General features: G+C 34.2%; 4 protein-coding genes across 4 annotated transcripts in view; 2 read left to right on the forward strand and 2 right to left on the reverse strand.

Annotated features, from left to right (window-relative positions):
• Positions 1 to 26,214, reverse strand: part of LOC136341317 (facilitated trehalose transporter Tret1-like) — a 52,343-nt gene that overhangs the window by 5,422 nt on the left and 20,707 nt on the right. The window lies entirely within an intron of this gene.
• On the forward strand, positions 1,251 to 13,773 carry LOC136341011 (venom carboxylesterase-6-like). The gene is made up of 10 exons (XM_066285574.1): positions 1,251 to 1,579; positions 3,586 to 3,729; positions 5,190 to 5,349; positions 5,717 to 5,911; positions 9,909 to 10,105; positions 10,205 to 10,370; positions 10,577 to 10,755; positions 11,816 to 11,966; positions 12,473 to 12,608; positions 13,292 to 13,773. The coding sequence occupies exons 1-10, from the start codon at positions 1,367 to 1,369 to the stop codon at positions 13,494 to 13,496; spliced, it is 1,746 nt and encodes a 581-aa protein (XP_066141671.1). The 5' UTR covers positions 1,251 to 1,366; the 3' UTR covers positions 13,497 to 13,773.
• On the reverse strand, positions 13,808 to 14,286 carry LOC136341012 (uncharacterized; the record flags this gene model as incomplete). Its single annotated transcript, XM_066285575.1, has 2 exons — positions 13,808 to 14,107; positions 14,166 to 14,286. Coding segments are annotated over 2 exons (417 nt in total), but the record flags the coding sequence as incomplete, so codon positions are not given.
• The window catches only part of pico, a 137,184-nt gene continuing 126,804 nt past the window's right edge, over positions 15,835 to 26,214 (forward strand). The window contains exon 1 of the mRNA XM_066286155.1: positions 15,835 to 15,993. Within this exon, the coding sequence (XP_066142252.1) occupies positions 15,958 to 15,993 (36 nt within the window). The 5' untranslated portion in view covers positions 15,835 to 15,957. The remainder of the gene's footprint in view (positions 15,994 to 26,214) is intronic.

The raw sequence follows: 26,214 nt of genomic DNA on the forward strand, positions 1-26,214 counted from the left end.
AGTGTTTAGTTACTTTCAGCTCCTGCTTGCCTTGCTAATATGTTTTAAGATAACATAAAAATAAATAGAATAAAGGTTTAAAAGCACGCCCCTAATCTGGTTATATAAACTTGTCCTTTGAATAGTTGAATTGGAAGTTCGTTCTAAAACGTGCGTATTGTTATGCACGAAAAGAGAGTCTACAATCACTCTTCCCAATAGTTCCTCTTGAGTACTTATAGGGGTTTTATAGGCCAACGAATTAATATAACCCTAGAAAAAAATTCAAAAGACATAAATCGGAACAAGGCTCTGGCCGCCTGGTAAGTCCACTGCTTCGATTCTGCCCAAACATCATGTCCCACACTCGCAGGGCATTAACACACATATATATCACCAAACTACCATCTATATATATATATATATATATACATATAAAGGAAAAACTAGCGACACGTTATTGAAGTTTCTAGCTTCCACTAATACGTTGGAGGAAATGGTCCATAGATTCTAAAGACCTTCTGAGATTACCTGAGTGGTATTGAGCCGTATTCTCTATTCTCATCACGCAAGTTAAAAAGGTTCCTTTCAGGAATTTTTATTCACACAACGTTCTACAATGTCTTCAATCTTAAACAACTGCTAGAAATCCTTGGAAATGATTTAAGTTCAAACATTAATATTATCCATTTCGATATTTTTTCTTTGATTTTTATGTCTCCTTGTGAATTATCGCGTCAATAAAAGTCTGCTTTTTTATTTTAAATAAATATTCATTCGTCTCTTATACGCCCATTTTATTTAATTATACTATATTTATGCTAATTTCGAGTAGGAAAATAATATAATTCTAGAACTATTTAAGTAATTTTTCATGCACTTCAAGTTTATTTGGGGTAGTTCAGGTCGTTTCAAGTCAGTCCAGGTTATTTTGAAATGCAGGAGCACTTTTCACGAATAAAACCGCGTGATTTGATTGTTGATCGTTATGTTGCACTAAGAATTTCAATTGCAGCTTGAATTGACAAAAATGCGTTCAATTCTGATCCATATTGCATTCATACGGTCAGCTATAACATAAAATCAATAACTAATGTTTATTATAAAATTTTACGTCAGCCCTCTCTCACATAATGGATTTTTTATTTCATTTGCCATCTTCAAAGGTCTTGAAAGCAATTACACACTGTTGCTTGCAAAAACTCTCTAATTCCCACCAATAACAATTCTGTAGCAATTTTAATTCAAATATATAGTAGGTATATAATACCTTTCTTGACATACAGAGCGTTTTAAAGCCTAGCTAACATTTGCAAGCCATAACAATATTTTTACAATTTTATTTCCATAAAACTAACATAAGTTGAAAGTAGGTCTTCGTAGAACTATGAAACACGTACTGATTTTTACCTTATTTATTGCGATATTCACATTAAAATGGGTTTCTACAGAAGACTGTGTTGATTGTTCGGGACCGGTGGTGAATTGTGAAAATGGGAAAATAAGAGGGAAATATCTGAAAACAAGACAAGGAAGGGAAATTTCTGCGTTTTTGGGAATACCATTTGCCAAACCACCGATTGGTGACCTGCGGTTTAAGGTGAGTAGGGTTTCTTTCTTTTATAACTGCTTAGGTTTAGCCTCATTCTAAGACACTGATAATAAAAATTATTTTATGCTACACAGTGATAATATACGATTATTTAACATTTTATCAGAATCTGCAATATTATTAGAAAAGCTTAATAAAAAGTTATATTTTTATAATTTATCTCAACGCTATGTTACATCAAGCTTATAGGGTTGTCAACAAATCTCTACCTTTAACTTAAAATCGTGCAAGAGCCAGATGCGGAAATTAGATTATTGCAGCTGGCCTAATAATAACAGCAATTCACTGCTTTTAAACTTTTTAGCAGTCGAATTACCAAGGACTCTAATTAACATTACTTTATCGTTACCAAGTTTCCAGAAACATACATGCTACAAAGTGAAACCATTACACAAATTACGCAATTCCGTAATTTCCAATTAATCTTTCTGCGAAAACTTATCGCTTCATGGCATGCATTTCAAATCCAGGTAATCCCCAATAAACAGACGCGAGCAGAAATCGGTAATGTCAACAGCAAGCATGCTGGGCCTGTGGAAGAAAGTTTTACCAACGCCATCTACCGTGCCCTATTTGGTGCATCTCGCTTAATTTTCGAGTGCCTTTAAGTGACTCTGAACGGACGGAACTATGAAAAAAAGTTCGTTAAAAACTTTGTGTCGAATTTGAATTAAAATTGAGTTAGTGCCAATAGGTTCTTGTATCATTAGCTAAACTTTCAGGTGATTTTACTTTAACACTGGTAAAGTACCTGTCTTGCTATTAGCAACACTGACCATGTTGACTAGAGAAAACGCATGCATAGACTTTGTTTTGAATATACGAATGAACCTGGAAATATTAAAGTCTTATCTGATGTTTTTTATCATAATTCAGTCATTGTATGTAATATGCATTACACACGGGGTTTATTTTTGTTTTATGACCACTTTTCCCGAACCTTGGCATTGCTTTATCTTTTTTATTGCCGTAATATTTCTTAACAAACCATACCTATTTTACACTTTTTTATCCAAAGTTAATGGCATACCCAATTTTTCCTATATACGTTATATTTACAAGTTCTGACCATGAAAAATGCCAAAACGTTTGCAAAAGCGGGAAGATTCTTCTGTTAAATCCGAAATTTGGAAGTCCATTTTGTAGTGGTCAGAGCTATGCTGCCCAGGTTTCAAAAATTTTAAAAGTTGTGAGATGCATGACGCCAACGCCTCAATACAATCTTGAGAGATGCTACACTTTCCACTGGCTTAAAGAAGACATGAAAATGGCAAAAGTCTTTCATTAAATTTAAAATTTTCCCCTCCATTTTCTGAAACGCAATGGAGGACCTATTAAGCTCCGCTTGGGACGGCTTAAAATGCGCAAAAACCTGTCGACTTTCAAAGTCTGAATTTTCCAACTCATTACTCCGGAAAATTGAGGGTCGAGAGGCTCAGAATTTAAAAACGATTAAAAAGTAAAAGACACGACGTTTATAAGAACTCCCAGGAAAGTGATGTACCCGTACCTTCCGTAGGACTTAAAAACTTCTTCGCTGGAATTTGGAGAGTTTATAATTTGCAAATTGCTTTTCCTAAAATACAGAGGCATGGAGGCAGTATTTAAAAAAAAAGGAGACAGAAATATTCCGTTACATAAAGATAACAAATCCTAAAAGAAAAATACTTATGCCAAATTTGGAAGGCCATTCGACCCCAATATACACAAATGTATATAGACATGGTGAGTCGGAAATTACAAGCACAAACCACTGCTTGGCGGACATATCTCGCTTCGTACTTTAAAATTTGAATAAATTTTCAAATTTCCGTGGAAATAGTTAGGATTTCCCTCCGTTATTCGCGAGTAGAAAATTCCGTTTTAGCTACTAAGAGACTAAGCTAACGTATTATGTTTTACGAAACCAATAATAGCAGATTCATTCCTTGCCGTGAGAATAATTACAATTTCAGTGATTACAAAATGGAAAATCAATGTTTTGATTGTTTCAGCCTCCTGTTCCGTTCGGTGACTGGCAAAGAGTTTTAAATGCTACACAAGTTCACTCAGTGTGTCCCCAAAGAGATATCTACAGAAGATCTGAAATATTTGAAGGGGAGGAAGATTGCTTGTATCTGAATGTCTATGTTCCAAAGGTAATGAGCAATGCTTTGATGAAGGTAGAAGATTTCTTCTGAAGATATAGGGATGAAGTATGAAGGTGTAAAATTCATTACCTAAATCTTGTCGTGCAGGTAAATTTTAAATATGCTATTATTTCAGCGCAGAAGTAATTCATTAGATTGTCAAAGATATGTATACAGGGTGTAAAACATAACCGATCGATTGATAATACTCTGCAAAACAACGAAAAAACTTTGACAGGTCCATGTTCGCAAACGTATCATTTTCGATATACAGGATGGCACATTTTCAATAATTTTTTTTCGTTTAGATTTATTTTTATTTAAGAAAATTTGACTAAATGTTATAAAATGCTTCAGGTGGTTGATAACTGACTCCGAAGGTTTTTCTTCATTACTTTTTTTACATTCCTAGTGTGCATCGACTTATATTTTTGCAAATATTACGAAAACGGTGAAAAAGACGAAAATATTGCAGGAGATTAAGAAGCTAAAGAATTGAAGGAATTTAAATTTGGTATCGAAATTCGTAGAGCGTGTTCAAAAAAAAGATACAAAGTATAAAGTAGAACACGACCACAAAGGCATAATGCTCTCAATGTGGCTACGGGCGGTTTTGACATTTTGTCGTAAAGATTCTCAAAGGAGGTAAGTGTACGCAATTTCAACAATTTAACTCAAAGGTATACGTGAGAAAAACACACTATATGAGGAAAAATGTAAAAGTTGGCCACCCTGTATGTCGAAAATGGTGCATATTTGAGCATGGGCCTATTAACACCTTTTTTTTTATTTCGCAAAGTACTATCGCCCCTTGAAACATTTTCATGATGATACGTGGCACCCCGTCTTTAAGTACTAATTATGTAATAAGAATGTATTTCTCGACAAAGTTGGTTCGGTCGATTTTCGCCTCTCTAGTATTTCGTAAAGTTGGATAGCAGTGCAGCAACTTGGGTATAGCAACATTAAAATTTTAAATGCAGCAATTAAAATTTAACAATCAGCCAAGAGTCCATGATATCTTTTACGAAGCATTAAATACGTTCACTTCATAACTAGTTAAAGCGAATCGTCTTGCCAAATTTTATTTCACCGGAAATTAAATATTTGATATAATCTTAAACTCAACTAATAAGAACTTTAAATAATATTTCATACATGCAACATCCTTTTATCTTGTGTTATATAAAAAATTTATAAAAAGCTGTATTAAGGCTCAGGTCCCGGAAGTACCTCGACACCAATAAAACTATTTAATTGCTTCAATTATGAGCTTTTAGTCTTCTTTTTGATTATTTGTGTGCAAACAGCGATTATTTCTTAAGTATTTTTCTCTGCATGAATATTGATGGCGTTTCATTAAGACTTGGCTATGGATTTGAAAATCACTTACTTGTTTGCCTTGAGTTTTTACAAGTTTCTCGCACTTACGCTGTAAATCGTTAATATACGTCAATTTTGGATTTTAGGTATCTTCCAAAGTTAAAAGTTCCCAGAGCTCTTCCTTACCAGTCATGGTTTTTTTCCACGGTGGAGGATGGTTATGTGGAGGTGGCAATACATACTGGTACGGCCCTGATATTCTACTAGAAAGAGATGTTATTCTAGTTGTATTGAATTATCGCTTAGGTGAGTTATCCAATAGCAAATATACAACACAATTGTCCGATAAAAAAATTAATTGTATTTTTTTTGTATTGGAAATAACTTATATAAAAGGGTTCATCTAAATCTCGTGTCAGATTTAGGTGGCAGGTAACATGCAAAAATTATAGGGCAAGTATTTTTTTCTCTTAATTTTTAGCTATTGACCAAAAACGGAAATCGAAATATTTAATTTTCCTATATTTTCTTCTTCTGATAGCTATTCGCAATTTTACCCTTTTTGACAAATATTTAAACTCATCAAAATATCTTAAATCATTCAAACAAATATTTAGATATGCGCGGCTCTTAAACTCTTCAAATGCCTAATTTACTCTATATAATGTTATAGGAGCTCTGGGATTCTTGACCACTGGCGATGAAGTCGTTCCAGGAAATAATGGCCTTAAGGACCAGAATCTTGCTCTCAAATGGATTCAAAAGAATATTAAACACTTCGGCGGAGATCCCAAAAGTGTAACTCTCTTCGGTGAATCAGCTGGAGGGGCCAGCGTCCACTATCACATGTTATCACCAATGAGCCGAGGTAAAAATTAATGAAACTGATGCAATTTGGGACTTGTGACAATCATATCATTTGATTATACTTCGGAAAGGTCATCGAGATACGAAAAGAAAATAATTCCTAAGCTGATTAATATTTCTTAACAGGAATTTGTAAGGAAGATGGTGCAATAATTGTTTATTTGCGTAATGTGGCGTACCTCGCTTCATTACCTACACAGGTCACTTCATTTTTCTTATTAAAGTCTTCTTAAAATAGGTACTGAGAGTAACTGGGCAAATGGGGTTTGTAAAATTACACGGAACAGAACATATTTTCAATTTATGTGCATACATACGTTCATGGCGGCTCAAAAGCACCAAATTCTATCAGACTTTTTTTAGTAAACGTTTATAAACATTCTTGAAAACTGTTTCGCTCTACATTTTTCATATTAGGTGTTAACGTATGGACTGTCGCAATAGTTAACCAGCCAATAAATTAATCACCCATTAACACACGAGTTGGTAACAAGAAAATTTTCGGCCAATTGTAGATATCGTTCACGGTTCTAAGAGAATATATAATTTTTAGATTTAATGTAACTAAAATGCCTCGCAATTCTCATTTAAAAGGAAAGTTTGACGCAGCGAGACTTCTCACGTTAGATCACACTGAAACTGCCATCCATGGGAGAGTACTACTAGAAGTGTGCGGGTTGCCTATTTCAAAAATTCAAACTCGATCACATTGACGGTCCATGGCACGAAGCAAAAATGCCAATGATAAGAGCTTAATCTTATATATAAGATTAAGCTCTTATCATTGGCCTATAGGCCCTTTCTCGGTTAAGTAAGTGTCAAGTAAGACGACAATACCGTGATTGCTGATTTCGTGTATATTTGGCTGCCTATAATAAAACCATACACTGAAGTTAAACATTTGAAAATCTGAGCGCTACAGTGGGTTATTAATGATCGACTGTGCATATATGACACAAACGTATTAATAATAATCAAATCAATCAATTTTTTTTTTAATAATTCATCAAATACCTACTACGTCCATTAATATATTGTTGGCACGATATAGGTATCTATCTTGGATATTTTAATTCAATAGTTTAGGTTAGTTTAGGTTAAAGAAAATCCTGCATGGACGTTTAACTGATAAAACAATTCCCAGTTGACATAAATAAAAATCAAATCACCAGTTTGGTATCATAAATATGCACGAACAAATTGTAAAACTCTTGAATATCACTAGAATAGAAAATATCACAAGAATGTTAATGAATCTAATGGCAATTAGGCAGGCGTATTGCTGCATTAATAGATCAACCGTAAATGCAAGGCCAATTAAGTTGCTGCTCACCTACTTGGTACCAAATTAGTTAAGGCTGTTGCTTAATCCGTCGAGATAGATATATTTTGCTCCTTTATTTGCAAACCATGATAATTATTCACGTATTATTTGCAACATAATTGGTACCTCTCTATCAAGGTATCACATTGAACTATTGCATTTTAATAAATTATTAAGGATGGGTATCAGTACACACTGCTGAAATTGCTCTATATTTAGCTAGTACTTCATTAATAACTTCCTCATAAACTTAAAGGATTTTACATCATCTTAAAGGTCCGTCCTGAACTCGTCGTAAATCTCGACTTGAGATTCCTTCAAGATCGTTGAGATGTGGAAGTCGCGGTCCTAGTAGATGTTGAGAACGTATTAAACTACGGAATTAAATAGCTATAGAGCCTGAGAAAAAGAATGTGGGAAAAAATCCTATCTTCCCCCCAGGAAAATAGTGTCAAGAACTGCTCAAAATTACATGCGAAGTCTCATATTTATTTCAAAGTGTTTGACATTTCTTATGATCAAATTTAGTCCATTTAGGATAAAGAAATTTTTACTTCAGGCCAAAAAACCGATTGATGTTACTGATCTTATATAGTGTTCTCAACCTTTTGCTGTTCCTTAGACAGGAGCTTCGGTTTCAGATCGGTGTACCACCCTGTCGGGCTTGTGGGGTGGTCAGCGGCACCAATATTTCCGGAATGTTATGAATTGATCTGAGACGGAACCCTTAGAATCTTTAAAACACAAAGTAGGAGTTATCTTTTCGGAAATATTTTAATATTGACAAAGAATTCTGATGAGGCCAACGAAGCATTGGGAAATCAATTAAGGCAATGATGGCAGAAGAGGGGAGAGGGGAGGAGAATGGAAATATAGATGAACAACTAAAACACCAGCCGGAAGAGCAATTTTCCTCGCATATCCCAAAGAAACCTTTGCTAAACACACAGGGTGTTCCAGGAGTTACTGTACAACTTTTGACTAAAACGTTCTTAACCAAAAATACGGCGTTTCAGGCAAACTTATCCAAAGTTACTTGGCTATACTGCTATAAAGCACTAAAGCTCTCAAATTAATATCGTTCTTTCGATATATAGCGATTGATTTTCATTAATTTTGAAATTAACAATTCCTACATGAATTGACATGTTTTAACGTCAGCAGGATTTATTTTAATACATGGAAATATTAAAAATAGCATGTGGTTCGTAAAAAAAATTATACTTTTGTAACCCTCTGTATTAACGACTTAAAATTTTTCTCTGCCACTAGCTGACCATTAAAAAAAAATTATCTCTTGTAAAATTTTCGCCAGAGATAGCGTTTCTCGATAAAAAAATTATTTATGATATCTTATGAATCATCATTGTTGTTGCGTGAACTGAAGTTAATATCCCTAAGTGAAAACTTGAATCAAACATCTCAAAAACTGTTAGAGCTATAGGCAGTTTATCATAACTGTGAATTTTCTTGTGAGATAGATTTAGCCAAAAAATGTTACTTTTTGCAGAAATGATATGTGAACGAATTGTGGCCAGTTACGAGAGCCACACAGTATATTTTAAATAAAATGCTAATGAACACAACTTTCAAATTATCCTGTAGTTTGTAAATACAAAGTAATATGGAAATTAATGTAGAAATTAATTCTCATTTGAGCCCGATTAACTCCGGTCCATAAAACAGAAGACATACTAATTATGATATTTTAATACATAGCTGCGCAAGCTTGTTATAAAGTAGTCTTCCGGCGGATTAGTTTATTTTTTTATTAATTGTATAATTAGCTTAATGTCTGCATTGTTGTTTCAAATCTCAATAGGAAATTACATTGGCACGAACCTTCTTACTCAGGGCTACTCGGAAATTAAAAATTCGTAAACATGGTTTAATTCCGACAATCTGCTAAATATGTACGAGGGAATTGTCCACATGTTAAAACCACAATTAATTAAATTTCCAGCCGCAGCAACAGAAGCAGCACATTGTTGTGTTCGTATTTTATTGAATCGTGTAGCAGTATTTTATGAAACTTGTTGCTGCTTCTGACATCACGGATACTGATAATACACAGGGTGTAATATATCATCAAGAAAATATTTCAAAGAGCGGTGGTACTTTGCAAAATAATAGAAAAATGCTAACTAACCCATGGTCAAAAATGTACTGTTTTTGATATACAGGATGGGCCAGTTTCACATTTTTCAAAGGTTACTTTCAGCGGTTTTTATAATTTTGTTTTCGTTTAAATTTATTTCTATCTTAAAATTTTTTATTAAATACCACGAAACGCTTCCATCAGCTGATAATTTGAATTTAATACTACAATTCATACAGGGTATTTCAAGAAAAAAAATAAAACATAAAATAATACATCACTAAAAAAACATAATACCCTATTCCTGACTACCGACGATTTTGATATTTTATTTTGTCTTGAAGAAAATAGATATACGAAATTTCAAAAATTTAACTCAAAGTTTACGTGGGAAAAATGCGAAATTGCCATCTTGAATGTCGAAAATGGTGAGTGGTGACTATGAGTCTTTTACCATTTTTTAAATTATTTTGCTGAGTGCTATTACCTCCTGAAATATCTTCATAATGACATGTTACACTCTGTATATTCATTTTTAGTAGATAGCATAATACAATAATGGTAAACTTTTTACAGATTTGTTCCACAAAGCAATCGCTATGAGCGGTACTTCTTTATGCATTTGGGCCTGCTCTCCCAAAAATGAAGGAGTTGAAAATGCAAAAAAATTAGCAAAATCGTTCAATTGTCCAACAACTTCCAGCAAAGATATGATAAAATGTTTAAGCAACGTAGATGCCCTAGATATTGTTAAACACGACGTAGTGTTTATGGTATGTTGTAATAGCACATCTGAATAAGTACTTTCAGTAGAATTTAAGACTGCCATAACGGGCGAGAAAATGTTTAAATTTAATAATCACATTTTTCAGGAATGGGATTTCGATCCAATGATACCATTCAAACCAACAATTGAACCGAATTTAGAGGGTGCCTTCCTAGTAGAACACCCCGTAGATATCATAAAATCTGGAAGAAGTGCGGAAGTTCCTTTGATAATTGGAATAACTTCTGAGGATGGCGCCTTAAGGGCAGCAGGTATTATGATCTCGACTTTTGGTATCCCCATATCTTATTATTATTACATTTGATTTGTTATTGATATACAAAAAACGCAAGAAAAAAATTTGATGCAAATTCATTCTTAAAGAGTTTTTGAGTCTCGCATTGATTTGTCAGAAATTTACTTTGGTTAAGTTTTTTTATGATATAAATCCAAATATTGTAAATCTCTCATTTTTTAGCCATTCTGAATAACAAAACTCTTATGGACGATTTGAATAGAAATTTTGAGACATTGGCCCCGATTAGTTTGATGTACGATAAAACTGCTTCGGACGTTGAGTCAGCTACCAAACAAATTAAAGCTTATTATTTCGGAGGACACACAATAGACTGGTCACACAAAACTCAACTTGTGAATGTACGTAATGATTCTCTTCATGTTCATGGCACAGAATTGTCAACAGTTTATATACACCGTGCGGCTCTAAATTGTACTCACCTCTCTGACTTTTTAACAAATTATGCTTTGGTTAAAAAATACGACTAAAAAATAAATAAAAATAATCAAAGACTGTTGTTACCTCCCCTATGTTTCAATTTAAAAAATCAGCAATTTTGTACTATAACGTAAGCAACATTTAAAAAAATAGACTAACTTCAAAGAATTGTATTTTTGTCGTATTTAATGCCATTTTTTACTTTTATTAAATGGTACATAATGAAAAATTAAGTATTAAAAAATTAACACGACAATTTAGAGCCACATGGTATATATGTATATATATACTATACATGTACATATATTTCTTATGCTAACTCTTTTTTTCGTATCCAAAGCTTCAAGAATGTATTCGGAATGCCTTTTTTTGTTGATTAACTAGCAAAAAATATAAACAACCTTTTTTATTGATGTCCTGATAAGAAAAGGTTGAAAAAATTCCTGAATATGTGCATCGGTATGTAGGTATTTATGTTGTCGCGAAGTTTTCCGTGACTGATAGCGGCACCTAGACGTCGTACTTAGTACCAGCTGTTAAACAAAGCCAGATTGATCTATAGCATAGCCCTTACTTTGCAAGTTCCGTCTAGATGGCGCCAAAAAAAATTACAAAAATATTTTCCTGAAAGGTTTACTTGCCTTTGTAGAATGTAGATGGCGCCTGGATAAAATATTTTTAAAAAAAGGGAGGAAAAAACTACAACTCTTATTTCGTATAACTATAACTGAATAACTAAGGGAAATGGTTGGCGCAACTTTTCCTAATACTTTTCTGTGACAATGAAAAAGTATTTTTCGTAGCCAAGAAGAGGATTTTCATCTTCACATATCAGTTTTTGCGCCTCAACAGGGGCATCCAAAACAATTTTGCACTTGTACAATTTGGGCCTAAGAGAAAAATATTCAAATTCACATAATTATTGTCAAGAGTATGATAAGGTTTTTAACTTATTTTGAAATGAGCAAATGTATGTTCTAGATGTACACGGACGGATGGTTTTTAAATTGTGCAGATGAAACTGTTCAGCTACACGTCAATTATACCAAACAGCCAGTATATTACTATTTGTTTGGACACAAGGGTGAAGCAAGTTTTACCACGATATTTGGCGGGGGTGACATAGATTATGGTGAGATAACTTTGAATTTGAACAAACAAATTTAAATTCATCGGAACACTGGGTTTTCTCTATATTCAAAAAGTTTAAAACATCATTCTTTAATACTTCCTCTGAATTTCTATCTTTCCTCATGCATGGCATTTTTCTAGTTATTATGAATAACGTGTTTAAAAACATGTAAGAGTCGCGTTGGTCAAAAATATTTGTATTGTTCTGATAGCTCTTCTACAGAGGTGGTAGTTGGAGAATTTTAAGGATATCGCTGTTCAATTTTTATAACTTTTGTGATATTGTATTCAAACTATAATATATACAGAGTGTTCGTTTTTTTGTGAAGAAATAGTGCGATTTTGCTGTATAAACAATGTTTGAAAAATGCTTCATCACCGAAATTCAAGAAGTTAATATTTTAAGAATCCTGTGAAGCACTATATGTAAATGAATAATCATTAGTCTGTGATTACTCGTTTAGCAATCTTTTTTTGAGACATTTTATGTAATTTTAACTATTGTAGGGGTATGTCATGCAGACGATCTTCAGTATCTCTTCCCAGTAGCTGATAGTTTATTCCCTAACAAGTCAATAAGCGATGATGATAAATACGTAACAACTCTTTTTACAACTCTATTTTTCAACTTCGCATCCACAGGGTAAGTTCATTTACATTATACGAAAATGTTCATAACACATATGCAGTATGAGAGCAACAAAATTAGCAAAACTTATACAGGGCTAATCAGAACTATGGAATCAAACTTCTACAGATTATTCAGTGCAGCAATAGAAGACGTTTGATGATAAAAACTGTTAACTGGAAATATCTTTTTAAGACACTGCGGCCTTATATTGGTTTTAAGATAATTTCATGCAAAAATATATTTATCGAGTTTTAGTACGCTTCATTCTAATTTATATGTACAAAATAACATTACAATAGCTGTTTAAAATGTAGTCCTTGTACTTGAATGCATTTGTTTATACGACGCACATGGTTTTTCTGCGGACTTGCCTAAAAATATGCTAATTGTTCGAGGTCTTGGCCTATTTTCTCTTGCGTTCCATCAAATAAAGGCTTTTTATGTCCCTACAGAAAGAAATTTAAAAGTGTTAGATTGGGCAGCCTATGGGGCTAAAGAATTGAACTACCTTTGCCGATCTACTGTATTCCGAACTGACGAAGTTAAGGTTAGTTCAGGTTAGGGACAACATTTTGAAGAAATATTATAATTTTATATAGAAAGTATGTAAATTTGAAATTTCACTAAATCTATGTGTCATCGAATCAGTATTTCACTATACGTGCTTTGTTGTATGTTTTATGCTTATATTTCAGGGATCCAACACCTGAGATTACAGATTTTATCCCAGAAAAGTGGCACCCTGTGATCTCAAAAGACATGGAGTACTATTTTATTCATGCTCAAATGCCAGGAATAAGAAATGGCTTATTCTTAGAGAGAGCCAAATTTTGGAGAAGTTTGTCATCAAATCCAAGAAATTCTAGTCAAACATCAGCTATCAACAGAGAAGAATTATAAAATGTATATGAAACATTTATTTTTAAGTGATGAATTTTTGAAGGTGTGATGTTATAATATTAACAAAAGCCAAATTAATTTATGTAACCATATTTTATAAACCATTATTAAAAGTGAAAATACGCTTACTTTACGACTGTTACTGTTTTAATTTAATGAATTAGAGATTATGTGCGTTGACTTTACTTTTTTCTCAGTAGACATATCAATGCTGTTAAAAATGAAGAAAAACATAAAATATAAAGAACTGTAACATAGTTGAAAATCAAATAATTAATTATAAGACTTTTTATTTATCGGAAATAAGCCATATAATCAACCCTTGAAATATTTTCCTCTCATCATGGAGCACCCTGCTTTGCTGTATTTCTGCTTGACACAAAGTAGATAATGTCGCCGATAAATTTCACATCTGAACTGCTCAAAAACATCAACTTTGCGGTTTATGTAGTTCATAAACTCAGTTGCGCTTTTATAATACTTTCCCTCCTCCAACATTGCTCCGCTGTAAACCCTGCCGAAATCACATTTCTGCACAGGGTTCAGGATTAGAACACCTGCCACACAGTTTTCATTTCCGGGAACATGACAATAGTTATGAAATGGCTTAGCTATAAACTATAAAGCAAAGCGTAATTGAAATTTTGTTTCCGGATGGATAAATTCTACTTTCGTCCATTGCTACTGTAAAAGCTCGGTCCTTAAGCTTGAATAGTAATGGATCTGCGAAACTTTTTTCTGAAAGTGTGTCTTCTGCAATTTCTGTGTTCCAAAACGACACATCCTCTCGGAGATAACAGTTTTGCGAATGTCAATAAATAGATATGTAGAAATGATTATGGTAATTGTTATGAAAAGGCGCAAGGTGTGCCAAATTTCCATTTCTCTCAGAATTTTGTTTCGTAGAATGAATAAAAATTTCAGTTTCATTTTGAAGTCACTTCCACGCCAAAGGTCAAAATATCCTCTGCTGTGCCTATTTTGGTTTCCCGATCGTCAAATCCTTGACAAATTGTCATGTGACTGATCATAAACATATGCAATAGTGTATCAGGTGGTCAGTTTTCATCAAAAATAGAAGAGGACGCTGGATTTCTTTTGATATTTGATGTCAAGATACTGTCAAAAATTGCACTATAAATATGGTAATTAATCTAAATTTGACAATACACTCGTCGCATATTGCGTTGTGTAAAGGCCTTTTGATGATTTGGTCAGTTTTAACCTATGGAAGATTAAAAACCAGTAGGTTATCCAAAATAAAAATTTGTCAACGAAGACCATAGTATAAATATTGCTACATGAATTTGTTAGTGTACAACTGCTCAGAAGTTACAGTCCTCAAAAGAGTATATGCCCATGGGCAATACCTGGAAATCTGTTGATGATCATAATACATTCTATAACAGTAAATGTTCTTAAAACTCTGAAGATAATCTATAAATGTAATAATATGCACAGTGTACTATTTAAAGCAAGAAACAGAGGTCCTTTTGATCTAGGAGTTTTAAAGTATCTTAATCGCAGTGACTCAAGATTATTCGTATAGCGTCAAATTTCTAAATTTTTCCTAGCCGCAAGTTTTTCATTATCGATGGGTACAGGCCCCGGTGCGACACCCTATATACAGCGTTCAAGACAAGCAGGTTATGCAGATTTCGAAATTAAGTCTGAAATGATGACGGTTCAATTGATATTCTTTATCGTGTCAGTGGGAAAAAACTAACACTTATAAGGCCAGTTCTGTGACTAGTTATTATTGTTGCCTTGATCTCTTTCAAATTCACAAAAAAATATTCACAATCTCTACATTTCTAATGGTTTCATCAGCTTGTCCATCGCCTTTTTATAATCTTAAAAAGTATCCCCCAACATCAAAAGGATTCTAAAAATAGCTCCAGAAATGCACTGGGAAATCAAACGAAATTTCATTTCCCTATGCACTATTGAATTCCCCAAATCGCATGCGTTTTCTTGTTTGGCAACGTTGCCATATCTTAGAGTGCGGCTTTTCACATACAACGTACACATACACTGATTTGTCATTTAATTGAAAATTGGGCCGTTAAGTAGACTTTGAGCTTATAAATGGTTTAGTTGCTATACAAATGACTTTTAGAGTAAAATTTGAAAAAAACTAAATATTTTTGGTCATTTTTTCATCTTGAGAAATTTCGATGAAGTTAATTGTTTTGCACTAAAAACCAAATAAATGCTTTCCTGTTTACAGTATGTAAAAAAATTATTGACAGTATATTTTCACAAACTTGGCAATGCGGCAGCAGTATCGCCGGACGCATGGCATCCACAAAATAAACATTTCAGTATGTCTCGGGCTTTGGGGTGATGCTGTGCGTTGAAATGACATTACGTTGCCGGGTCTTTGAACGTTTATGAGTTTTTCACCGATTTTCGCGACCAACAGTGTGTTTAGTGAGATCTTTTGAGGATTTCCTGTTGAATGTATTGCATGAACGAAGCAGGAGTATATGAAAAGGTAAATGAAGTCTCTTTGCATTGCTTTGCTTTCTTGTTTAGTTTGAATTTTGCTAGTTGAGGTTATGTTTTCTTGGGTTCAAGACGTAAACATACATAATCATAATCGGAATATTATAGATTACTTGCTACTAATTTGTTTTTTATCAGCACATTAATATTCAAGCTCAATCTCATATTCCTTGATCGGTATCGCGTATAGATAGGCAGATACACAGTGATACACGATAAACTGGGGATTGGGTTATGAAGGGTTTTGTTTTAACATCCGCTCTATTGTCTATGGATGAAGATATTTGTAAGGAATATTTGTTTTTGTTATAAAATTCGCTTATTTATAAAGCATGAGTCAATTTAAAAAATTCGTCCAATATCGAATTTCAATGAGATGTTTGTTTTTATTAAAGCGGGTATGTGTAATGACGTTTTAAAACAACATTCTGGCAACTGTAATAGGATACTCGATCCAATACAGGATGTTTCAGTTTCATCCTGCGTCTTTTCAGGGAGTGGCAAGAAAGTGACAAAATAAAAGGATTCTGTAAATAAATATTACTCGAAAAAAGTACATCAAATATACTGGGTGTTAAACTTTCAATTTTTTTTTTCCTATTTCATATCTACTTTTCTAATTTTTGACATATTTATTCTGAATTGAGGATGCACATATCTTACAGAAATCCACATTATGTAGCCTCTAGGGCAAATAGGAAGATCTTCAGGGTGATGTTTTCTGAGGGGTCAGCTCCAAGGTCAGGCCTTCGGTCAAGGCCCCCTTTACCGCCCCAGACTAAAAAAGTCTGGGGCGTTCCACAAGAAATGTGGTGCCCCACTGACATCCATTAATCAAATTTTTAAATTTCCGTTTAAATTTAGAAACTGCTTTTGTCGCTTGTACTTTGTATACAGGGTGTCTAGAAATAGCATCAAAGTATTTCATTTCCAGAGATTCTTGAGATTACAATAACAAAAGAAGTTCTTATAAACATATTCCAAAAATAGCTTCTTAAAAAGGCTAAAGTAAAAGTTGGAATTGGAAAACTTTTTGTGTTAATATTTGCAGATTTTAGCCAGTTGGTCACATGTAGGGGGTCTCCTGGGTAAATATCGCATCAACTTTTTTGTTCGTCAGATTCTTAACTTATGAATTCGAATTATTGATTCGCAAATGTTTTTAAGTGAAAAAAGTTTCTTTATCTCATGTTTTTTAGGTAGACCATTTTCCAGGAAAATTTGATTATCAAATTGAATCTGAATAAGTACAGTAGATGGCTTTCGTTATTTCCGAACACTCTATATAAGTCACCTGTTTTTTATTAATGTGCAAAAGTACTAGAAAACATTTTTCAGCGCTATTTTTGCAATTATTTCCAATTAGACGTTATGAGCTTTGTGAGACCCTGCTATTTTTTGTCCAGTTAACATCAGTGACTCAGTGTACCTTGCAGCAGGAAATTCATATTTTTTATTTAAATTGTATTATGTATATGTATTTTTAACTTGATGGCACATTGTATTTTTTAGTTAAAATTCTCAGGGTCATATCAGTGAGGACGCCACTGGTGAAATTTAAAAGATGTGTCACTACACCTATTTTATGTTCCTCGATGTTCATAAGAATATTTAACGCCGTAACTGACTTATTAGGAAAAAAACTAAAGAAACTAAAAGAATCAGCCTGTATTTCAGATAGGAACGTACTCATGTTCGTATGAACTTTTCCTCTTGTTTTAATCACAGAAACCTCCAGTAAACAATTGGCAGACTTATTCTGAGACGCCCTGTACATAGAGTTCAGTTTAGCAATTGCAAGATTAGACTTGTCTCGAACAAGAAAAAACACTTAACAAATAATAAGACTTAATCTATTGTAGAAAACTTTTTAACATTTTATATACAAGCAGTGTAATCTTTATACAAGTGGCTTAAATAGCAACCTATAAAGTGCATTTTATCGTAGACGATCGGATAGATTAACAAATAGTTTGTGTATTTCCAAAGAAATAATAAACACAGAATGGAACTGTGGTAAACAGTTTGATAAATACCAAACTTAAGTATTACAGAATTAGAGGCAAAATAATTGAAGAACTTCGAGTTTTAGTTGATCTCTGACCAGTGAATCACCTTTTACAGGTGTAAATTTGTAGGGTGAAAAAGTGCTAGAAATATTCGTAATTACATCAAACTTCGTTCACTGATGATCTTTTGTGATCTCTAGGAAAGACAAAAGTTCTCCAATGATGGAATAAATCTTCACAAAAGTACTAGGGACATTGAATATTATTCAAGATTTGAAACAATGTCTTTGTTAGCAGTTGCAATTGTGTATCCATATGTTAATGTTTTAACCAACCATTGGAATAAACTTACAGCAAGCATAGCGACTTAGCTATTATTCATATTCAATGTCGTATGCGTTACATACGTCTCAAAAGTTGAGAATCCAAAAATAACTGTCATTGGGTTAGTGTCCCAATGCCAGGGGACTTCAAAGGGCATTTGTATGCGACAAACAGCCTACACCGTCGTTTATCTTGAGACGAAATCGGAGGTCTTATAAGGTAAATGGATTGTGACGGAACAAAGAAGGGATTGCTCGTCTACTACAAGAAATTTGATGCTCTAATGTGGAATATGTAATGAAGGTCTTTACCCTCAAGTTACCGGAAATTTTTAAACATATCTAAAGTGGCCAAAAACTGTTGGTTTAAGAAAAGCCTGAAGGGAGATTTGAAAAATGTAAATTGAAAGAATCTCGTATGTATATCTACTTCCACGTCATGGACGGTTCCACGTTCTTTAAGTTAATCGAATTGAAGGTGAATTTTTTGGGGAAAAATCATTTAAGTTTGGAATCTTTAGCGTTTACGCAGAATGAATATAAATTAAGTAATGAAAGTGCAAAATGGAATTTTGCCAGCAAATGGTAAATGCAATTGCAAGCAAAATTGGAAAATTTGGAAAATGGAAGTTTGCTTGCAGTTTCCACTTTGCAGTGTTATTGCTCGCTTTATATTCATTGTATCCACTGCGCAAACTTTAAAACTTACAAACTTATCCTGCAAGATTTCTAAAACTCTTCCAGGAGGGGAGAATATAATTAAACATGTATCTAAGACTTATTATTTTAATGGAACAACACAGGGCAAGTTGCAGGGTTTGTCCATGCCAAATGGCGGCAAAAGCGGAGGCAAAGTTGAATGGTCCCAAATAGAACAAGAAAACTACTGCGGTGTACGAAACTAAAACGGCAACGATTTTTCTAATTTTGAGTTTAATTTCATTAAAATGTTATTTCCAAAATCAAGCTGGCGACCACACGGGTTTAATTTGGTAATCAGTTACATAATTAAACCAGGTCTCTTGTTTTCAGTTAACAAATGGGACCAGTAACGACACTGGTTGCTGTAGTTCTATAGATACGGGGCGCAACGTGAATAAGATTAAGCATGCGATTTTTTCTTACGATTGGCTTTGTCGTGAAGTAAAAAATATCATTTATGAAATTCATTAGGGAACGTCTGTTCGCTTGTCTCGAATAATCCCACTCGTCTGAAAAAGTTTATTTCCCAACCCGTTTCATCAATAACCACGTTTAACTTCAGTAATAACTGAACATACCTTGAGAAGTGCCCATGCATTTGCATTGAAAGCAGACTACCCTAGGCATCACGTAGACTTACCTTCTGATCTCTTTAGTTTTATTGATTTTCAAACTTCGCCATAAAATTTTATCTGAAATCTAATATCGTATTGTTATTTCTTATAATAATCTTATCATTAAGATGGTGTCTTATCAATAACGAGAACTGATACTTTAAATCATAACTGCCAACCTTGAGGGTCACGTAGGTATTTAATTAAAAACAGGTCAACGCCCACGCAATACTAGACCCCAAATAAATCTAGATACTAGTCGGGCTACTGATGGTGATGAGGAGGATAAAGATGAAAGAGGATTCGTAGGACGAGAGCTCAAAATAGCTGTGGTTTGAAGGAAATTACACAGCAGCAGAGGTGTTTGAGATGTTAGAAAAGCCGCAATTTTTGCTGGAAAACATGTAGATGTTCGATGATATCCGCCAATTTAATGTTTTCATTGAAATTGATTATTGAAGATGAAGATACAGCAGAAGTGGAGATCACATCCGAAGAACAATGCAGGCCCAAAGGTGAATCTCGTAAGAAATTGTTAATCCAGATAAATTGATCGAAACCTATAATGCCAAGGGAAGAAAGGGGAGAAAAGTGACGATCTAAGAAATTGAAGCAAAAAAAAAGAATTTCTCCCGAAATTAAAATCCTCTGGACGACCACAGAAAACTAGAGAATTCCAATCCAGTTATTGGATCATTAACATTGTTGTGTGGAAATTGGTACATAATTAAGCTTAAATCAACCCTGCCTTCTAGTAAAACTGAATAGTTGGCGAATTTGGCTTCTCAATGTTGCCGAACAATAATTTTCCAAGTTTGCCAAGTAAATTTACTAAAGAAAATCACCGACCGCGTCGTAACGAGCTTACTGAACCCTTTTATTTCATACCACCATAGAAACTTGTTCAGCAGGGGAAACGTTGCGAAGTGTGATCGAAAACAATATTAAAATAATGAACAAGGAAGTGCTCTTACAAGCTTTGATTCAAAAATAACATGGATTCGTGTTCGAATGGGCATTAAGAGAAAAAGAAAACCCAAATTAAGTCTGTGTGATTTATGAGTGATGTTTTGGGGCTTGCTATCCAGGATTCCTAATTGATAGATTAATGGCTTTCGAGATCAATTTTATTATAGGCGTGTGATCTCTCAGAAAATATAGCACTTTCTTGACAATGTGTGCGAGTGTCATTCATAATAATTAAAATATGAATTTAGAACGTTATTATTTTATGTAATATTTGGAGGAAATATCCTTCTGACACTGTTTTATAAAAAAAATTTGTTCCGCTTTCTTTGAAAACCCTTTTATTACCACTGCCGGAACTGTCCATTATTTACTTGACAGAGAAGTCTATGGAAGTAAATTTCCTTTCTCGGAAAATAATTTACTCTGCACGGAACAAGGCGTCCAACCACCGTCTCATGCAATTTTAAACTCCTTTATTGCAGTTACGTCACTACAAGCGAGTCAGGTTGTAATTTCCCCAGGATGTACAAACTTCACGGAAAGGTCCGTTAATTACAGGCAGTTACGGTTGCATTTCACCCCCCCATCACCACCACCACCCCGTTAGGGTTTATTTTTCTAATGTATTTTAATACAGCCAAGAGAACGTGTAATGTTCTTTGGGTGAAGTTATGTTCGAAAGTATCATCAACAATGAGGAATTGCTGGAAGAGCAGGGACAGAACCGCGACCTATGCGCGATAAGAAACTGGTAGGAGGAAAAAGTGAGGCCAGGTTGAAGCATTGATGAGTTAATGACTCGCAAATGGGAAATGCCAGAGGGAAAGCTTTTATCCATCAGACAATAGTTCTTAATTCGTGAAATAAGATTTTGCTTCCAAAACTTCAGGACACCCGTCGTTTTAGTAATCATTATTGGAGTTTGGTCTGGGCGAAAGCTAACTTTAATTGGATAAGCTGAAGAAGGAACGTAGATGACTCGTGTAAGAGATACGATTTGTGTTACTCAAAGAAAGATTCCAATATTCCCTTAGGAGGAAAAGTGACGGTGAATGGAAACGGTCCTAGGGAAAATATCAGAATATTAAGGACTAATACGATTTTATGGCTCGTTCTAGGCGAAAGCTTAATCAGGTCGAGCACCCTGATTATTGGTTTCCATCCTGATATTAATAATCGATTATATCGAGCTGGAAAGGGCCATGAAATTATTATGAGCTTTAATCTTCATGTTTTTCCTATTTGTATGCATAGTCATCTTCATGAATCTTGGCTATAAGTTGTCGCTCTGTACTAAATTTTGGGGTTTGCCCTCGAAGACTTTTTTCATACACATCCCACTATGGATTTGGAAGGGTGGGGTGATCTTTGATTCGAAAATTTGAATAATCGCAAAAAATCCATATATGCACGCACAAATTTATTTAATTTCCTTTCCTGATACAAAATAATAAATTAGCTTGCCTAATAAATAATCGATTTGCTATTTATTAATCGCCCGGGAAGCTGTCGTGTGCAGGATCCACATTTGACCACCCTAGTAGAATCTATGACGTTTCATCAGATAAAATGTTACTGCTACCGCACTTATCACAGCAGATGATATGTAAAACCGATTAAAATAATTCAGTTCTCTTTAAATAACAAATAATTTTTTTATTTAATAATCTAAAAAGTCATAATTTCGTAACCAGTAGAGCAACTCAATTTATTTTGCTCGCATACCAAAGATATCATCCCGTTTAAAATTTCAAAGCCATCCCTCACCCCCCGAGATCTATAGGGGAATAATATATGAACAAACTAATGTATGTGTGTAAGTATATCCCCCTTTCTTTTCCGTCTTCACCGAAATCTAACGAAACTATCTGAAACCGTTTTCAAAATATTGCCTTGTAACACTTTGACAACTTACCATGTTCTACTCACTTTTAAGCGAAATAGCCGTCCTCACTTATTAAGTAATAATTCCATACATAGTAGGGTTTGTTAAAACAGTTTATTATGCTTACAAATTTTCATAAAACCTGATCAAATACAGATTTTTACAGCTTTTTGTACTAAGACAATCTTTATGCAATGTAATAAATTTCCTTATAAGTGACTTGCCCCCATAAATCATTCATCACGGCATAACCATCATGACCTTGCATATTTGCTTTGATTAGGAACATGCTACCGGAATATTTTAAAATACTTTGAAGCAAAGGGGAAACAGCAATCCATCAGTATTCCTGTTTTGTATTTTTAGAGAATAGAATTTAGAGCATATTTGTAATTAGGTTTTTTTAGGATACTGTTGTCCACAGTTTCTATAAGTATTTATGTGTGTATCTTCCTAATATATAAGAAAGAAGCAAATCATTGTTGGGTCGTTATTCGTTGAATGCAATCGTTTTCCCAATATGGAAGAACCCAAAAATAGCTTTCCAAATTGGGAGCAGGGCACTGTAAATACAGTTAAAAATTCTGTAGTCTACAATAAGAATAGTTTTAGCAATGAAAGTTTTATTTTTAGTCTTGCACTAGTTGCACTTGAAAATTGTGTGAAATTGAGTCTCTAGATCAACGTCGTGCGAGTTTAACGCACCCTCATGACTTTTAGTCCACCCCGTGAATTTAACAGTGTTTGATTATCACGTATTTCTAACCATGTCCACACTCAAATCTTATTCAAATCAACGCCTTATTCTCATAAGTGAAATAATGATATTTCGATATGATTTTAACGGAAACATGTCATATTTAATAGTTATTTGGTGCTGGAAGGATCCCGTTGCGAAGACTTTCAAAAGTCAGCCGATGCCCATAAATAGAAAGGTATTCTCCGTTGGTATAAAGCCGATGCGGCTTCTTATGGCGCTACACATACTTTCATTCTCCCTTTTGTGTTCTTTTTTTGGAGTTTATTGTTTGCTATATGTAGACGGCAGGTCATTTAAGAACCAAAAATCCGCTTCCTAATGTTGTATATGACCACAGGTTTTTTTTATTATGCGTCCTTATGTGTTTTATACTGAATTTGCTTCGTTTTAATTCAATTAAATTTTATGTCTAGCCGAGAAAGGAATAATAACGATAAATCCATCCAAAGAGCTAACTGCACAGTAAGATTTTGGTAACATACTGCCCGCCTTCGGCAACGTTAACAATTAAGCCGACGTGAGTTTTGTTGTCAAATTTAAATATCAATATGTCCAATAGTTACACAACTCTCCATTCCACTGAATGAAGCCCCTGATTGTTAATTTTGCCATCAATGCAATTTTCATGAACTGCCCAATGTGCGAAAGTCAGTTTGTTGTAATTAAGTTTTAAATCATGACTGTGGAACTGTGGAATGAAGTTTTAATCTCTTACGTTGACATTTTAGAGAAACGTGATTAACCGTCGTACCTTGTGGGATTTATTGAGAATTGTGGATTACCAATGAAGAGTCACGAAACGAGTTCGGCGTTTTTTCCCAAAATATCGATTTACCCTATCACGTTGACCATTAATATAATACAGACGTTTAGGTTAGTTCGGGTTAGGAGGAGCGACGAAGAGATTGTTTTTATTTTTCCAAACAGGTCTAATTATTCTAAATTTACTCACTCGCCCTTTCACCCTGATTATTAGCAGATAACAAAAATCCAGGTCCTTAATGGAGTGTCACAGGCATGAAGAGCCATATCAAATTCGTTTCAAATTGTCCAGTCTGTGCTCTTATTGATGTACCACGTCTATTTTGCTGATCTAGTCGATCGATAGTGTGTCCTATTCATGCTGCTTGATATTCACCTACAATATGTTACGTTCATATATATTCCGGATAATGTGTCCACTGGATTGATTTGTGTGATCGAGGCGAGAAGACGGTTTGATTCATAAGACAAATCTAGAACGTCATTTAACAAGACGTTACACTGTACATTCAAGTGTATATGAGGATGGAATCGTGAAGTAACAATGAACAATAGCGTTAGGCAGGGATCTATGGGGAACCATGAAAGGGACACGAATAAGTGTGGTTGCTATTTGTCCTGAAGTTTGGAACTTTCAGCGTTTGTGCAGAAGTCGGCCCAATGAGTTTGAAGTAAGTAATAAAATTGTTCAATGGAAAATTTCTAGCAAATTTTCAGTCTACGGAAAAACTGCGAAAGAAATTTGCTTGAGAATTTCCATTGAACAATTTTATCATTTACTTCATACTCATTGTATCCACTTCTACATAAACGTCAAATATTCTAAATTTAAACTGTTTTTTGGTGTATTTATTCAGTTACTGGTCTTCTTTGCTATAGAAAATTGCCTTCGAACTAAGGTAAAAACATGGTGAAGCATCGCCGCTGATTAAGATAATGAAGAAGTTCGCATCGTTGTTTAGCGTAGTCGAATTATCTAGTTCCTTACGAGCAGAGAGGTAGTCGAAATGTTGTCTGATTCAGATGGTGATGATGACCCGCCAAACACAATGATATGACGGCTATTATTAACTATGCTTTGTTTAAGCTAAATTTGGTGTGGTCTCTCAAGCAGCACCACACGTTCCGTTCCTCTGCCTTCGACGTACAGTGACAACAATAAGCATCTGCACACCATGATTTTCCCGATTTCTAACTTTATTGTCTTAAATTAAAAAAACACTTCAAATGTGAAGAGTATATTAAATAATTATATTGTTTCTGTCAAAAGAAAGTTTCTACAAATTGATTATTAGTAGGAAAAAAAGGAAATTATGAAAACCGCTTAGAATAAAGTATTTGCACATGCACTTTCTCGGATTTCTTTATTTATTTATTGATGTATTAGGAATTTCCTCTTTTTTCCATTGATATCGCTAAAACGTTTCTCGATATTTCAAATAACTTAGAGGTAGCTTTAAAAACAATTCAGTTCGCAAACATTGTGAAAACAAGAGAACTAAGTGCTGATACAAGAGCAAACGTTATTTTACTTAGAAATCGGGAAATTTCTGATTGCCTTGAGCCATACCTTTCTACCGTCCGATATATCATCAAAAACTATGAGGAGCGAGGTACAACCGAAAATGAAGTTGGCAAAGGACGTCCACGGAAGCTTAACTTGAGAACACTAAGGAAAATCAAAAATAAAGCTCTGAAAACTCCTGCCATAAGTGCGTTAGCTTATATGGTCCGAACTATTACTGGAGTTCAGGTTGCCGAAAGAACTATCAGAAATTCTTTGAATTCGGAAGGCCTCCATGGTAGAGCACCTCGGAGAAAACCGTATATCCGTGAAACAAAGTGTAAGAAGCGCTTGGCTTTTGCAAAGGAATATGTCAGCAAGCTAACAACTTTTTGGAAAAATGTCATTTTTCCAGATGAGAGCAAGTTCAGTTTGTTTCATTCGTATGGTATGAAAACAATCTGGAGAAAACGTAACCAGGAATCAAAGAAACACAATGTTCAAGTTTCGGTAAAACATGGTGATAGACATACTGTGGTGTGGGGCTGGGTTCTTGCCTCGGGGTGGGCATGCTTGTTCGAATAGAAGGGAACTTAAATGCGACAAGTTATATCAACATACTGTGAAGTAATTTAAGGCAAAATGCTAACAAAACGGGCATTGAAAATGATTATATATTTTA

The sequence above is a fragment of the Euwallacea fornicatus genome, chromosome 9, assembly GCF_040115645.1.
Source record: "Euwallacea fornicatus isolate EFF26 chromosome 9, ASM4011564v1, whole genome shotgun sequence".
NCBI classification, from domain to species: Eukaryota; Metazoa; Arthropoda; class Insecta; order Coleoptera; family Curculionidae; genus Euwallacea; species Euwallacea fornicatus.

Excerpts from the sequence above, each read along its gene's own strand:
- LOC136341011 (XM_066285574.1), top strand. The coding sequence starts at position 1,367 with ATGAAACACGTACTGATTTTTACCTTATTTATTGCGATATTCACATTA. Across the intron at positions 10,106-10,204 it reads AACACGACGTAGTGTTTATG|GAATGGGATTTCGATCCAAT; the intron begins GTATGTTGTAAT and ends CACATTTTTCAG. Across the intron at positions 12,609-13,291 it reads TTCAACTTCGCATCCACAGG|GGATCCAACACCTGAGATTA; the intron begins GTAAGTTCATTT and ends CTTATATTTCAG.